Source organism: Enoplosus armatus, chromosome 10, assembly GCF_043641665.1.
Source record: "Enoplosus armatus isolate fEnoArm2 chromosome 10, fEnoArm2.hap1, whole genome shotgun sequence".
NCBI lineage: Eukaryota > Metazoa > Chordata > Actinopteri > Centrarchiformes > Enoplosidae > Enoplosus > Enoplosus armatus.
The window spans coordinates 5751993-5766685 of NC_092189.1; the positions used below are offsets into that span (position 1 = coordinate 5751993).

A 14693-nucleotide genomic window follows, 5' to 3' on the forward strand; every position below is an offset into this window, starting at 1 on the left:
AAGGACAGGTTGTGATTTTGTGGTGGGTGTTATGCGTCGTGTGTGTTAATATTGTGTTACATTTCAGTTGGCTGTAACTGGCTGTAGCTTCATATTTACCATACAGAAATGAAAGCGGTATCAATCTTCTCATCTAACTCTCGGCAAGAAAGCAGATGACCGTATTTACCAAAATGTCTCAGCATAAGCTGCTACACTTGGATTTTCTACCATTTACGATGACTGCTTTACCCTCTGCTGCCATTTTAAATAAATTTACATATAAACTAACTTCTGTGCTGCCAATAGTTCCCATGTTATTTTTTTATATTAAAGTAAATGAGTATTTTGTGATATGATGTTTGGGAGAACTATTGCTGGTTGCCTGTATGCTGAAAATCCACAGCTGTGGTCACTACAGAGGATCCAGATTTGTTTTCTGCATACTTGCAGAAGTACTGCGGCACTCGTGCTCCATGACTGTTTGATTAAGGGGTGTAAGGGTTTTTGTTTCTCTGTAGTCTAATGTATTCTTGTTTCTCAGCATCTCATTTCTGCCATGTAACATATAAGAACCAACTTAGTTCTGATGTAAGAACGACACAGATTATTCATGCACGTGTCACACTGGACTTGTACTTATCATTTTCTCTGTGTTTTGTCACCAGGTGGAAATCCCATCACCAGTGCATGTCTTACAAAGTGGATGAGCCGTGCCTCCTCTGTGCTTTCTACTGGGACAGAAGGGTTAATGCATGTTGCAGCATCTTATTGCACTGTGCAGGAAGTTTTTAAATAAGCAGGATGTGGTACAAACAGGATGTGGTCAGCCTAATGGGAAGCTGTTGCAAATGGTCAAACAAACAAGAATGACCCGTTATGAACCTAACGAGAAAATCCACTTAACTCAGTGTCGCAGGACTCTAAATTGGACTAATTAGTTTGTCTAACTGCTTTTGCCTGCTCAGAAGACGTTGAACTATTTATTGATCGATCTACTTGTTAATATATTTATCAGTTTAAGATTGTTCACACTGATGTTATTTATTTATTTGTCTAAAAGTCCAACGTTGTCTTACTGCTGCTCTGCCAGTGTGTGTTGTTCAGGCTGCTTTTGTTCTGAGCCCGATTGTGTACGGCGGCAGCATTGCTCACATACTTTGTTCTTTCTTCGGCATTGCAGCCCCCTGCACAGATCAGCTCAGGACAGACCCTCCCCTCCTCCCTATCCTCCTCCTCCTCTCTCCCAAAGCGCTGCAGCTAAAATTCTCCAGGAGCCCCCAGAGCCAGCAGGGCTGAACGAACTCCCTCTCACTGTTTAACTACATGCAGCTAACAGCGTTAATCATTTCTTGGCTACTAAAGACAAGTGCTGTTTTCATGCCTCTGGCAGGGATGACCTCTTTATAAATGAATATGCAAAATATTGAAGCCATATGTTTGTTCCACTCTTGGGACACTCATCTTAAATTAGCGTTTTAAAGGAGCAATATATTAAAATGACCTTCCCTTTAGGCTCTGTGAGGAAGGCTTCACACTTCTTATCTTCTTCCTCACTTGTAGCTCTGACATTATGTGACTGAGGGATTCTTGATGACTGTTGTTTCCTGGTGTAATGTTTGTTTTGGGTGGAGTTATGTACTGAAAATCAACATATTACGTGTAATATCAGACTAATGTATTTGTATTTCTGACTACTTCTGTTTTAATCTTGGATGTTTGGAGTTAGTCTTCCTCTTGAAGACTTTGGGAAACTTCTGGCCATATGTCATTCTTTGAAATCAGGCCTCGACTGTTACACTGATGTTTGATTGCAGATGCCTTTATAATGACATTGTGCAATAAATATAATATAAAATATTTTTGTGCTCTTTATCTTCCTCACACACACACACACACACCAGCAATGTCTTGCATGTTTCAGTTACGCTCACTGTTTTCACACTAAGTCAGCTAATAAACTGTGAAGTGCTCACACCGTCCGCTGCTGCCTTCTTTTCTTTGTGAGTACAGTAGACTGACGGCAGGAGAACAGAAGAATACATTAGCGGTTTTGTTCTCAACCTGAAGGCAAAGCATTAACAGTATTAATCATCAGGAACCTGAGGCCGTGTGGGTGTTCCAGACTCTAATCAGGGACTTTTTATCTTTAAATGATTCATTCAGCTGGGTAATAATTTGCTGTCTCAGACTCTACTCCTGCACTGCTTGAAATAACATCAAGGAGGTCCGTCACGGACTCTGTGAAAGACCCTGGAAATATAGAGAAAGGTTTCAGTTACAGCTGCATTAAACATCACTGATACAATTTTCTGAACTTTGCCTGTTAGTTGAGTGAAAGGAAAATGAAAGCTTGCTCGTCATATCCACACATTGCTAATGATTTTCCCACAGACATCACATTACACACCCCTATGTTGCGTGAAAGTACCTCTGAAGGGGGTCTAAAGGGACACTCCAGCGAATTAGCACTGCACTTACGTTTAGTTGGGGGACTTGCAAGAGCCAGATTAAAGACAGAATGGTCACAATTGATGCAGCAGAGGCCGAGATGTCCCTGTTATAGGTGAAACTCAAAAGACGCTGGATCCTACAATTCCCATAATGCAACTCAACAGCATCTTTCATTAGACCCTCTCTGCCTGGTAAACATATTTCAAACTCCACGCGCCAAGTCTCAAGCCCAAGCTGAGATAGAATAACCCTGAGGACATCAGGGTAATTTTCTTTGACTTTAATAGAAACACAGAAGACACTTCAGCTTGAGAGTAAATCAGTCCTTGTGTAAAATCAGTGAAATGCCCCTCAGGGGAGTCAGTTGTAGCATTTGAAAGCTTTCCCCAGGTATTTATATACATGGCAGCCGCACATCTGGGGTCATTTTGGGTCAGTTGTATGATATTTGTGGTGTCAGTAGTTTCTGAACAACATTGAAAGTAGTTCAGTTGAGATGTACACATGGTGGTAATGGCGTATTACAGTAATTTGCTGCAGCATGCCGCCCACTCACCACATTGGCAACAGGTGGAAAATCTTTATCACATTCAGTTCATTTAAGAAACTGTTTTAAAAGATCTTTTCAGTCAGAAGATAGAAGTTCATCTGTGAAATGTGGTGGCAAAGAGCAGTTACAGTGCAGCTTGGCAGGGGGCGGGGGGGCTTGTACATCGTATTGTAGGCTACTGCAGGATTGCAAAATATTTTGCAGGTGCAGTAGTGTGTGGAGCAGCAAAAGCAGGTGGACCTCCTCCTACACTGTCAGGTATTGATACAACACAATATGCTGGCAACACCTCTTACACAAGCAAAACATATTGTAGCCTAGTTTAATATTGTCACACAACACCTTTCCAAAATATGATAGAATGGAATAAATTACTAAGAAATGTTTTGAAGTCAACAAATAAAATGTGAGGTCAGCTTCTTCTTGTCTTTGTGACACTGGGCATGATGATTGTCTTATTCCTGATAAGACAAACAACCAATACAAACCAACCAAACAGACAATATCGTTTTGTGTGGGCCCGTATGTGTGTGTGTCAGTGGTGGAGGAGTGTGTAAGTATAATCAGGAAAATGTACTCAAAGTATTCAAAGTAAAAGTACTACTCAAAGCAGTAAAATGTGACCGTTATATCATTAGATTATCATTACTCGTGCATGAATGTAAAAGCAGACGGACTGCAACTAATGATTATTTCCATCATGGATCAATCTGCTGATTATTTTCTCCATTAATCGATTGATTGTTTGGTTTGTGAAAATTCTGAAAATGGTGAGAAACGACGTCACAATTACCCAGAGCCCAAAGTGACAGCAGCATGTTGGCAAATTTGAGAAGCTGGAACCATCCCATGTTTCTGCATGAAAAATGACGAATTCATCATCAGAATAGCTGCTGATTGATTGATTCATGCACTAATCCTGTCAGCTGCAGGCGACTTTATATCTTCACACCTTTTGTCTGCAAAAATCTTCATTTGTAAAGTAACTAGTGACTAAAACTGTCAGAGTAAAAGTAGAAAGTGGCATGAAAAGAAAATACTCGCGTAAAGTACAAGTACCTCAAATTTGTACTTAAGTACAGTACTTGAGTAAACGTACTCAGTTACATTCCACCACTGGCGTGTGCGTGCGTGCGTGAACAGACGCTCGCGAGGGTGAACTTATTGAGCCCATCTGCTCGCGGTGAGAAATGTGCCAGGCTTGCAGCATCCCGCGGACGTCATGGCAACCTGTGGGGAGGCAGCAGGGGCGGTCCTGACTCTATGCGTGTGTGTGTGTGAGAGAGAGAGCTGTTTGATATTTTGTTGTAGTCTGTGCTAGTGGCTGAGCAGGACGATCAGAGGGGAGCAGTGCAGCGGCAGCAGCATCAGAGGCGGGCGGGAGGATGGTAGGATGTTGCGTCTGTGCTGCCGATTAGGCTGATCAGAGCCGGAGCAACGATGCAGTGACAGTCTACAGGAAGACACGGGCGGGCGCGCACGCACACACACACACGCACACACACACACACACACATAGAGGGAGAGGGAGGTAGAGTAACACACGATTGCGCACGAGAAATGATCCGCTCCTAGACTATGGCACCGTCGGGCTCGCGTAGTATCAAGAAGGGCTGTCAGAGAGTTCTGTACTGGATCCCGGTCCTGTTCATCGCCCTCATAGTGGCTTGGTCATACTACGCCTATGTTCTGCAGCTTTGCATAGGTAAGAAACCAGCTGTCTGGGTAGTATGAGGATGAGATGTGTGTGTATATGTCTGTGTGTGTGTGTGTGTGTGTGTGAGGGCGAAATGCCTCAGACTGGTGTGTGTGTGTGTGTGTGTGTGTGTGTGTGTGATGGGGTGGGGAGACATTTCTGTTTCAGCAGTTTGTGGTCCAGGCTGGTTTTGTGGCTTGTTGTTTATGCAGTGTGTGGATGTGTCCATCACATGACAGCAACAGTTCAACCAGGAATTTGTCAGCATATTGTTTACAGGGAAGTGGCAGCGATGCTCCTTTTGCATCAAAAAAACAACAAAAAATCACAAGTTCAATATTTTCAAATCACTACACGGACAGAAGTATTTGATGACCGGCTTTTATTGTGAAGGAGCTTATTTGTCATAGACATTATCCCAGGATACAGAGCAGGATTAGGATGGGATCCACCACTACTACCCTATCAGCACTATCTTAAAGACCTACTGTAATAGCTTCGGGCTCACGTAGTTGCCGAGCTTCACTGTCTGAATGTACACCCTCCACCACAACTACACCAGCAGCATCATCTTGTGCCAAGAAGTCTGACTGTGATGGCTTTTGAGTCAGGCCTGCCTCCTTCCATCTCGCTGACTCCGGCTGCTGAGTGCTGGATGGTGCGCCTGCAGACAGTGAGACTTCTCGGTGAACGGTGAACACAGAGTTGACCTGGATAGTGAGTAATGGTTTCTAGGATGTCTCAGAGGAGTCTCAGCAGCCTACTCCTGCGCTCCATTTGGCAGCTTGTCAGACCACTAGGAAAGCAGATCTCCTCTGTCAAAAAGGAGGGGGAAGAAATGGAGACGCTTTAATGAGACCAAACAGAGGAAAACACAGGGAGGGAGGCTTCGATGTTCGTGGCTGTTTGTTTCTAAGTCTGATCTTCGCCACATTTAGCCAGACATGCGATCCAGTTTTAACTGAAAGGGTCCACCTTTATGTCCGCCTTTACACCTGATCAGTGAGACTTAAGTATGCTGCAGGAGTTACAGTGCCATGTCACTGGGTTCACCAGCACAGGTGGGGCCAGAGGGGTGGCCGAGGGTGGCACATCCCCCCGAGATCTGCTCTACCGGAGTCAGAAGGTGATAGGTAGTTGGCTTTGTAGTTTCATGGATGGAAGGGCCTACCAGGTACAGGCCCAGGGCCCCTGGACCAGACCCTCTGTATGAAGTGACTATTAACCTTTCTTGCTGTCAAAGGACCACAGAGAGACAACAAACAACAACAAAGATGTGAAAAAAAAGACCACACAGAGACAAAAATGACCACATTGAGATGTCTCTGTCCATGGCTATAGGCTATTTGGAGCTGCTATAATAAATAGCAGCTATTTATTGATATTATTTCATATTAGAGTATTTAAAGTTGTTTTTGTGTTCAGTTACTGAACTAAATGAACAATGTAACATTTTATTATTTCCAAGAAGCGAGGCTTTAAATGTGAATCGTAACAACAACAACAACAAAGGCATCCCTCTTCTTTAAAACTGTGTCCCAGTCTGACCCTCCATTCAAAAGTTTCCAGACCTACACCTGTTCACCAGAGAGGGCAGCCAGCGTCTGTCCCAGGATGACCCTCTTCTAGAGTTACAGGACGCTGTGTCTCTGCTGCCATGAGACACTGAGACATCCTTCATTTCTGCAGTGGGACAGAAAAGCAAAATCCCCATATTTTTTAAAAATGTTTTGCATACTGCAGAACAAGAGCAAGATTGTGATGCATTCAAGTCACATGGGAGGGGACAGATGAAAACAGCAGCAGGGCAGGACAGCGGTTGCTCGGGGGGGGGGGGGGGGCAGCATGCGCTCTGCAGACAGACACACAGACAGTTGTGTGAAAGTATCGTCAGCTGATACCTCTCGTTCGGCAGCTCAGTTAATCCCATTGTCTGGCTTACATAATTCACCCCAAGCAATCTGCGGTTGACCCACTTTCTTTTAAAGCACCGAGCGTCAGCCTTTGAACAGTTGGTCCTTTTTTCCAAGACTGTTCAAAGTGTGGAATCAGGTGGTCATTGGCTTCTTGAAAATCCATGTACTGTTGGAAATGTACCTCGTTGTAGCAAGAATGCAAAGAGGGAAGGAGAAAGAGTGTACAGCCGTGGCCGTAATGCTTTCATACACACATTAATATACATCCTTGGACATGCCCTTAATCACACAAACACACACACACTTATGCTTCACTGTCAGACTCTGGGGCTTTTATGCTGGCAAGATGGCATGCACACGGTTTTTTGGCTGCATGCCTCGTTCAGCTCCTTGGCTTACTGTTCCTCAGTTCCTGCTGTGTGCATATGTGTGTGTGTGTGTGTGTGTGTGTGTGTGTGTGCGTGTGTGTGTGTGTGTGCTGCTTTACAGGCTAATTGCTAATGATGGATGACTCTGTATGCTCAGCTAATCATTGCTTAGATATTGGGACAAATATGAAACAGGGTCAAAGTCTCCACGTGTCCTCTCTATAGGTGTGTGTTTGTGCAGGTTTTCGCGGTGCTCATCAAGTGTGCGGGTGCTGATGTCGGCCTGCAATCAGCAGCTTCGCCCCGTCCCCTCTGTGGGAGTTGTTGCAGCTGTCAGCATTCACACACACACACACACACACACACAAACGATGCAGGATGTTCCTGTTGTTTTCAATGGCTTTTGTCAATGCACAGTAATGCTTATCTATATGAGAGGTACAATGAGCGGAGCTGTTTGACTGGGAGTGTGCTGTACATTGATTTTGTGACTGGTGTGGTATTGGACAGTGGGATTAAGGGTTTTACAGAGTCAGCATTTTCTAGTTTTGCTCATTTGAATTCAGACACTGACTGTCAGTCAAACATGTAAACTACTCCACGTGGAGGAGCTCCCTGTGTCAAAAGCAAATAAAAACGTTTCAATTTTCCCCATGTTGACCTACACAATTGGGGATATCCTAAATTCACCTTCCGTTATTCTTCACAGACCTGACTGCGTCTTCTCATTTATTTTTTTTTTTACTTTTCAGAGTCCATTGAAGACACAGGAGAAAAGGGTAAGTTAACATCAAGAGGAAGCGCAAGTGTGTTCAGCTGTTCTGTGTCTGTTAGATGTGGAGGTTCAGCCGAGGCAGCCCACATCAAAACACTGTAATCTGTGTCACGAGGTTTGTTTTCATTAACTCAGTTATATTTGAACGCAGGCTTTTTATTCAGCGTTCATTTCTATCTGTCTGGAGTCTGGAGATGCACTGAAAGAAACACAATTATCTTTTATTTTTAGATGTGCCAGCAGCATGGTTATAGGGATGGCAACGCCGGCCTGTCGGTCAGTGGTGAACCACTTTGGTCCAGACTGAAATATCACAACAACTGTCGGATGTGTTGCCATGAAATGATGTATATGAAAGTGTTCAAATCAGCACCAAATCTTACACCAAAGCAACTGCTCAGTCTGAGATACTCAGTTTAAGAAATGATTAGATTCCATGTTCATCTCAGTGCTGAGTCATCAGAGCTGATTTTATACATTTGGTCCTATTTCTTTTTTCAGACCCAGTTTTCTTATATTCTCACATACAACGACCCAGTGTGCATAACTACAGTGAATAATAATGATTGGATACCGATTTTGCATTTGAATCATTTTGGATATTTTTCATTTGCCAGTGAAAGCAAAATAGATGACACTGAATCACATCAATATTAATATTCAACGAAGCTGCAAAACTGTGAGTAAAAGGTTAAACACCCACCACTCATGATAGATGATGATGACTTGTTTATGTTTTTCTGCTCACAGTTGTATACTTGCTGGTGTACCACGTCATTTTCATCATGTTCGTGTGGGCGTACTGGCAAACCATCTTCACCAAGCCCATGAACCCCCTGAAGGAGGTGAGTGTGTCTGATGGCGGCGCAGCGTTATTTTATTGTCGGATGTGGGATGCTGAGGCATGGTGGGAAGTGCAGATGTAGGTTACAGCCTCCCTGTGTGATTGAACGCTGCATTTAGACTAATAATACTTTCCAGTGGAGGAGCCTTCAGTGCCATTACAGTGCAGCTCTGATCCTGACCACAGCACTTCAGCTCTGCAGGCTGAACACACACATGCAGGCGTCTCGGAGAGGACACTCAGAGAAAAGCCACCTCTGCATTTCAATTTGAACCGAGGCAATAATCCCCTCATATGAAAGCTTTCCTTGAGGAGATTTGATCGCCAGATCACTTGAGGTTTTGAAATTTTAATAAAAGTCAAATTTCATGTGTGCTGTTTATCATCAGAGTTATTTGTTTCCAGAGTTCAATCATACACCGCCTAAGTGGCTGAAAGTAATATCGCAGCTCTCTGCTGCTTTGCTCCCATTTGCCTGCTGGGGCAGAAATAAGCAAAGCAAATGGAAGATACAAAAATACACTGAGCTGCAGAGACGCCGCTGCATTACTGACACTAACACAGCTTGTAGCTCATCTGACAAATCATTTGCATCTGTTTTTGACAAATATAAGGGTGTGATTTGTTAGGAATAAGCAGCGCAGCTCACAGACGGAGCTATTGATAAATGGCAGGTGTTGTTTGTCTTTCCCTCTGCGTTCCTCTGCCCTACACAGTTTCACCTGTCCCACTCTGACAAGGAGCTGCTGGAGCGTGAAGATCGGGGAGAGTCTCAGCAGGAGATCCTGAGGAGGATAGCCAAGGACCTGCCCATCTACACCCGCACCAACTCTGGAGGTACAGTACACCACACGCTGCTGCTGCTGATGCGGAACAACAGGAGCAGTCTAGACTGACATGCAGCTCTCAGAGCTCATTTCACCCCGTCACCTTGTTAGTCTGTGGTCGAGTGTTAGGAGAGGCTGCTGCTGCTGACGGCTGTGTGATTGAATTGGCTGTGTCTCCTCAGCAATCCGTTTCTGTGACCGCTGCCAGCTGCTGAAGCCTGATAGATGTCACCATTGTTCAGTCTGTGATAAGTATGGCTCTCTGCTCATGCACCTGTAGAGAAAAAGACCTCACCACATATATACATATTGCATTCTGGCAGCCGAAGTAAGATTCAATTAAGCTGACGTCCTATTCTGCCGTGTTACAGATGCATCCTGAAGATGGATCACCACTGCCCCTGGTATGTAGTGGCACTCTTTCATTAAACAGGCAACAGGATTTTAAACAAATATGAGTGTTTGTTTTTTTTCCCTTTCGCACCACGGCTTGTAAACACACATCACATGTTTCCTGGACACAGTTTGAGGCTGAAACCTCTCATCCTGCCACATGACAGACTTTGGCAGAAGATGGAGACAAAACAAAGCAAGAAACAACCAGAACTAATTTGGTTCCAGTCTGTGCAATAAAGCACAATGTCTGGTGTTCAGAGCAGAGAGAAATTCATGACAAAAAAGCTGAATATAAGAATAGAGTTGTTTTCTGTAATGCTGGATGTGAACATGTCCTTGGCTGTCTTAGAAAGAATGTGATGTACAATACGGGTCCCCTGATAGGCTGAAAATACCAAGTCCTCGAATTCACATGAAACGAACGTGCCGATTGTAGGTTTTCTTGTAAAGTTCTGCGGACCAGTTGTGATGCATTGACCTGTTTTTCAGTCCGCCACAGGCCGCCACAGACACGCTTCTTTATATAAAATGAATAACATTATTGCTACAGTCACATTTTGATGCACCAACTCATCCACCAACCGATCTCCAATATTTACTGTTGCTCAGCTGTTAATCATTTCTCCTGCGTCCTGTCCAGTCCTGTACGAACATGTACTAACGGTACCGTTTTCCCACTCTGACCTGCATGCTTTCGTTCTTGTCGCAGGGTGAACAACTGTGTGGGATTCTCCAACTACAAGTTCTTCATGCTGTTCTTGGCATATTCGCTACTCTACTGCCTTTTTATAACTGCTACAGATCTTCAATACTTCATTAAATTCTGGATGGTAAGTATGGCCTATCCACAACAACATGAACTGCTGATTATATTATGTCTTTAGTTTACATCTCTAGTCCAATCTGAAAACATGTATTCTGTGTTAAATATGTGGCATTTGATTTATTTTGTCCCCCACAAGGCTGGAGGTAGAGCACATTTCCGTCTGAAAGAATACCTGGTATGAGCCAACCACCTAGCTAGTGGCACTGAAATAGAAACAGTTTAATAGGCTCCCCTAGGATACTTGAGTAGAAACCTCTCAGATCCCACTCAGTCTCAGAGAGTCTCAGCTCTGCGTCCGTGCAGTTGTGTTGATTGTTTGTTTGTTGTTTCCCTCCACAGAACGGCCTCCCAGACACTCAGGCGAAGTTCCACATCCTGTTCCTCTTCTTCTCGGCCTCCATGTTTTCGGTCAGCCTGGCTTCGCTTTTCATCTATCACTGCTGGCTCGTCTGCAAGAACAGATCCACTCTCGGTAGGTGGCGTTTACTTCGTGCCTCTGTGTGTGTGTGTGTGTGTGTGTGTTTGTGGATGCAGTGATTACACAGCCTCTGTTGGACGGCAGCTCTCTCATCTTTGAGGGTATCTCCTCTCAGTTGCAGTTTGCAGTCGTCTGTGCACTAATGATGAAGGACTTTTCATTGAATTTCCCCCCCCACCGTCAGTCACCGTCCTCATCAGCGCAGTGACTTGATGAGCCTCTCTGGGCCGCCATCAGACGGAGCGGTTTCTCATTATGTGTGCACAGTGGCACACTTTGTCTGTGCGTTGAGGAGAGTGGATTATCCAGAGGAGTATGTTACAGTGTAACGCAAAGACACAGAGCTCAGAGCAGTAAGCAGCTTAGTAACAGACACTGTGAGGAAGAGGAGTCACACATGGTGGCGCAGTCGGAGATCTGCTTCTCCTGCACAACAAAAGACACTTTCATTCAGAGTTTTTTTTTCCATTGATGGCAGCCATTCAGCGGGAATCGCTCATGTGTTGATCTGTTGTCTGAATGAGCTCCTGTTAATAGTCTGAATGACGGGAGCGCTGTGTATATTCACCTTCATGTCAGACTGACTCCTCTTCTCCATGTGTGCGTCCTCTCAGAGGCGGTGCGGTCTCCAGTGTTTCGCCACGGCGCAGATAAGAACGGTTTCAGTCTGGGCTTCAGTAAGAACTTCCGCCAGGTTTTTGGCGATGAAGGAAAATACTGGCCTGTTCCCATTTTCTCCAGGTAAGGGCTCATGGGCATTTGTTAAAGGTATTCAAAAGAAAACATCTATCAAATAAAATGACATTAAAAAAAAGAAACATCGCAAGACTGAAGAAAGGCAAACTAAAGAAACAAATCCAATAAAGCAAGTTAAGAAATAATTTCTAACTTCCCAACTTGACAGTTTAGGAGCCCTGATAACCTACCATTTTGAGTCTAGACTGAAGGACAATCAGGTCAAAGACTTCAGGCTCCTGCAGTGAATGAGACCAGCAAAATCAAATACATATAACATATAATCTGCTGAGGAGCTAAGATTTGGGTTTAATATACTGTATATATATTTGTAACTATATAACATCAATGAGTTTTCATATTAATTATAAAGTCAGAAATGACACAGATTTTCTTCAGAAAACGCTTCTGCAGTTCAAACAGTCTTCCTCAGAAGTCTTGAATGAATGAAGTCACCTGAGGATCAGTGAGCTCTGTCACTTAGTCAGAAACAAAATGTTTGAAAAGAGGGAAAAGTCCCAAAGGAGACAAGAGAGCATTCACTTCAGTAAACAACAACACCATCACCACTGTGAATTAATGCAGAAGCTCCATCTTTGAAATATTAGTAAATCATTCTGAGAGAATGAATAATATTATGAACACACGGCTTTTTGGAAAATCACAGCCACATTAGAACGTAAACCCCCAAACGTTACATCTATGAACGTGTAAAGAAAAGATTGTCGTTGTGAAGAACAAATTTCAGATTCAGTTACATCTGGACACAGAAGCTCATTTTGTTCCATTATTTGCTATAACTAGTTCCTATGTATTTTTTTATTCTGTAAAAAATCACTGTGACACTCAAACACGTGGAATGTGGTTTTTCAAAACGACTGATTAAAGTGAGACTATGTAACATTGAAAAGATGAAATAACACAACCCTCCTCTTATAAATGAAAAGCTAAATTCATAAGCAATTAATGCACCGTCACTCAGTTGAAGGCACTCGGAGGTCACTTGGTCTGGTATGACCAGTAGCCTATGGTGGCTAATGTTAGCTCATCTTAGATATTGCTGTATATGTGACATTACTGAGTCAGTTCAATGACTTTATGAGTCTTCTCTACTTGTGTTACTGTTACACTATGTTTTAGAGTTTATCATTATGCCATAAGTGCCTCTGGGAGTTACATCTTTATTAGCCGTCATTTCCACACACATAAAATAAAACACATAACATATAATTCTATTGACGTTTATAATATCACCTACATTGAACAGATTTATCACCAGCTAAGGTATAAAAATCAAGCTGTTCTTTCTACTGCGTTTTCTGCTGGCTCTCCAGTTTAGGGGACGGTTGCTCGTTCCCAACTTGCCTGGTGAATCTGGACCCCGAGCAGCCCTCCTCACCCACTGGCTCCAACTCTGCCAACAAGGGGTGAGTAACAAAAAACACAACAATGCACACATCCATAAAAAGGCAAACACAGCTGCAATGTAACCCTTTAGGTTTAATGATGCAGGGAAATCCCATCGCAGCAGTTATGGCAGTTATAAAATGAATCATTCAGATCATAGGATTACAGGATTTATTTTATTTAAAGATGGATTTTGTCCCAGAAATACTCCTCAGTGGGCCCATGATTCCTGGCTTCATCCCTGCCTGCTCATGTGTATGTGTGTGTGTTTCCAGTGTAGCAGAGGGCCGCCAGTTCCCCTCCAAGCCGCTGAGAGAGTCTCAGAGTCGACTGCTCACTAGCACCCCCTCCTGGACAGAGAGTGACAGTGCAATGGACAAAGACAAGAAGGGTAAGCCAATGTTGTACTCCTCATAATGGGTTTCTCCCGTTATAATTTATAGCAAATGATTACAAACAGATTTATAATGGCTTAAATGACGAATTGTTTTCTCCCGTGTGTTTGTTCAGGTGCCAGCAACCCAGGGATGACCATAGAAAATGAGGCATAACCAGAGTTAGAGACAGAGGTGACACCTCCAGCCCAGAAAAGTACGTTTAAAGTCATATAAACACTGTCCACATATCAAGATACAAAATCAATATCTGCTACTATTCAGTTCAATTCAGTTTTCAGCTTTAGTGGCATGAAAGCCAAAATACAATTTGTCCAAATATTTGGACAGTAAACGTTCCATCAGAGTGCATCTCTGTCTCATGTGTTTGACCCAACAGGTCTCTGCTGCCCCCTCCTCGGTGTTTGTGCCTCTCAGAACGTGACGTGGTGGTGACATCATCAGTACTTGTTGTTTTCCATCCTGCACCCTGCTTCTTTACATGATGAGAAAAATGAACTGCTGTAATCACCAGTACTGTTATTGTTATAAGCAACCCTTTCTGCTGCTATCTGAGAGGATCTGGGATGGAGATAAATACTGCATTCCAACCACCACGTTTTCTTCTGTTTGTATGTGAAGCACAGACCCGCTGGGGAAGAGGAGATGTCTTTTGCACTTTGTATACTTCGAGATCAATCTGAGCTGCAGAACTATTTGTTTTACGTTATACGCTGTTATAGGTTTGCCAAATGTTTGCACATTAAGTATAGATTAGTAGTGGTGTTAATGTGATGTAACTTTAGCCATTTTTTATTTTCCAGTGAAGTTTTGTGTGTGTGTGTGTGGGGGGGGGGGGGGGGGGGGGCAGGTTTTCCACCCACCATGTTGAGTGTTGTGGAAGTTGAAATGATGCATGCTCTCATCTCAGGATGTCAAACACAGACACACCTTGTTGTAGTGAACCGTACCACAAGATGTTCTCTCCTTTTGCTCGGAAACAAAAAAAAAAAAGTATTTATTAGTAATTCGAATAAGGGCTCTTCTGACTCTTTATAGCATGAGTGA

At 43.4% G+C, this 14693-nt stretch overlaps 1 protein-coding gene across 1 annotated transcript; it reads left to right on the plus strand.

Annotated features, from left to right (window-relative positions):
- Nucleotides 1-4326: 4326 nt before the first annotated feature.
- On the plus strand, nucleotides 4327-14426 carry zdhhc2 (zinc finger DHHC-type palmitoyltransferase 2). The gene is made up of 13 exons (XM_070912991.1): nucleotides 4327-4688; nucleotides 7716-7742; nucleotides 8489-8583; nucleotides 9299-9419; nucleotides 9592-9661; nucleotides 9781-9813; nucleotides 10515-10635; nucleotides 10971-11103; nucleotides 11724-11850; nucleotides 13179-13271; nucleotides 13527-13642; nucleotides 13762-13842; nucleotides 14026-14426. The coding sequence occupies exons 1-12, from the start codon at nucleotides 4562-4564 to the stop codon at nucleotides 13800-13802; spliced, it is 1104 nt and encodes a 367-aa protein (XP_070769092.1). The 5' UTR covers nucleotides 4327-4561; the 3' UTR covers nucleotides 13803-13842; nucleotides 14026-14426.
- The last annotated feature ends 267 nt before the right edge of the window (nucleotides 14427-14693 follow it).

Bases quoted from the DNA above. Each gene is read 5' to 3' on its own strand.
- zdhhc2 (XM_070912991.1), top strand. From the start codon at position 4,562: ATGGCACCGTCGGGCTCGCGTAGTATCAAGAAGGGCTGTCAGAGAGTT. The intron at 7,743-8,488 runs GTAAGTTAACAT...TTCTGCTCACAG, and splicing joins TGAAGACACAGGAGAAAAGG to TTGTATACTTGCTGGTGTAC. The intron at 9,814-10,514 runs GTATGTAGTGGC...TTCTTGTCGCAG, and splicing joins ATGGATCACCACTGCCCCTG to GGTGAACAACTGTGTGGGAT.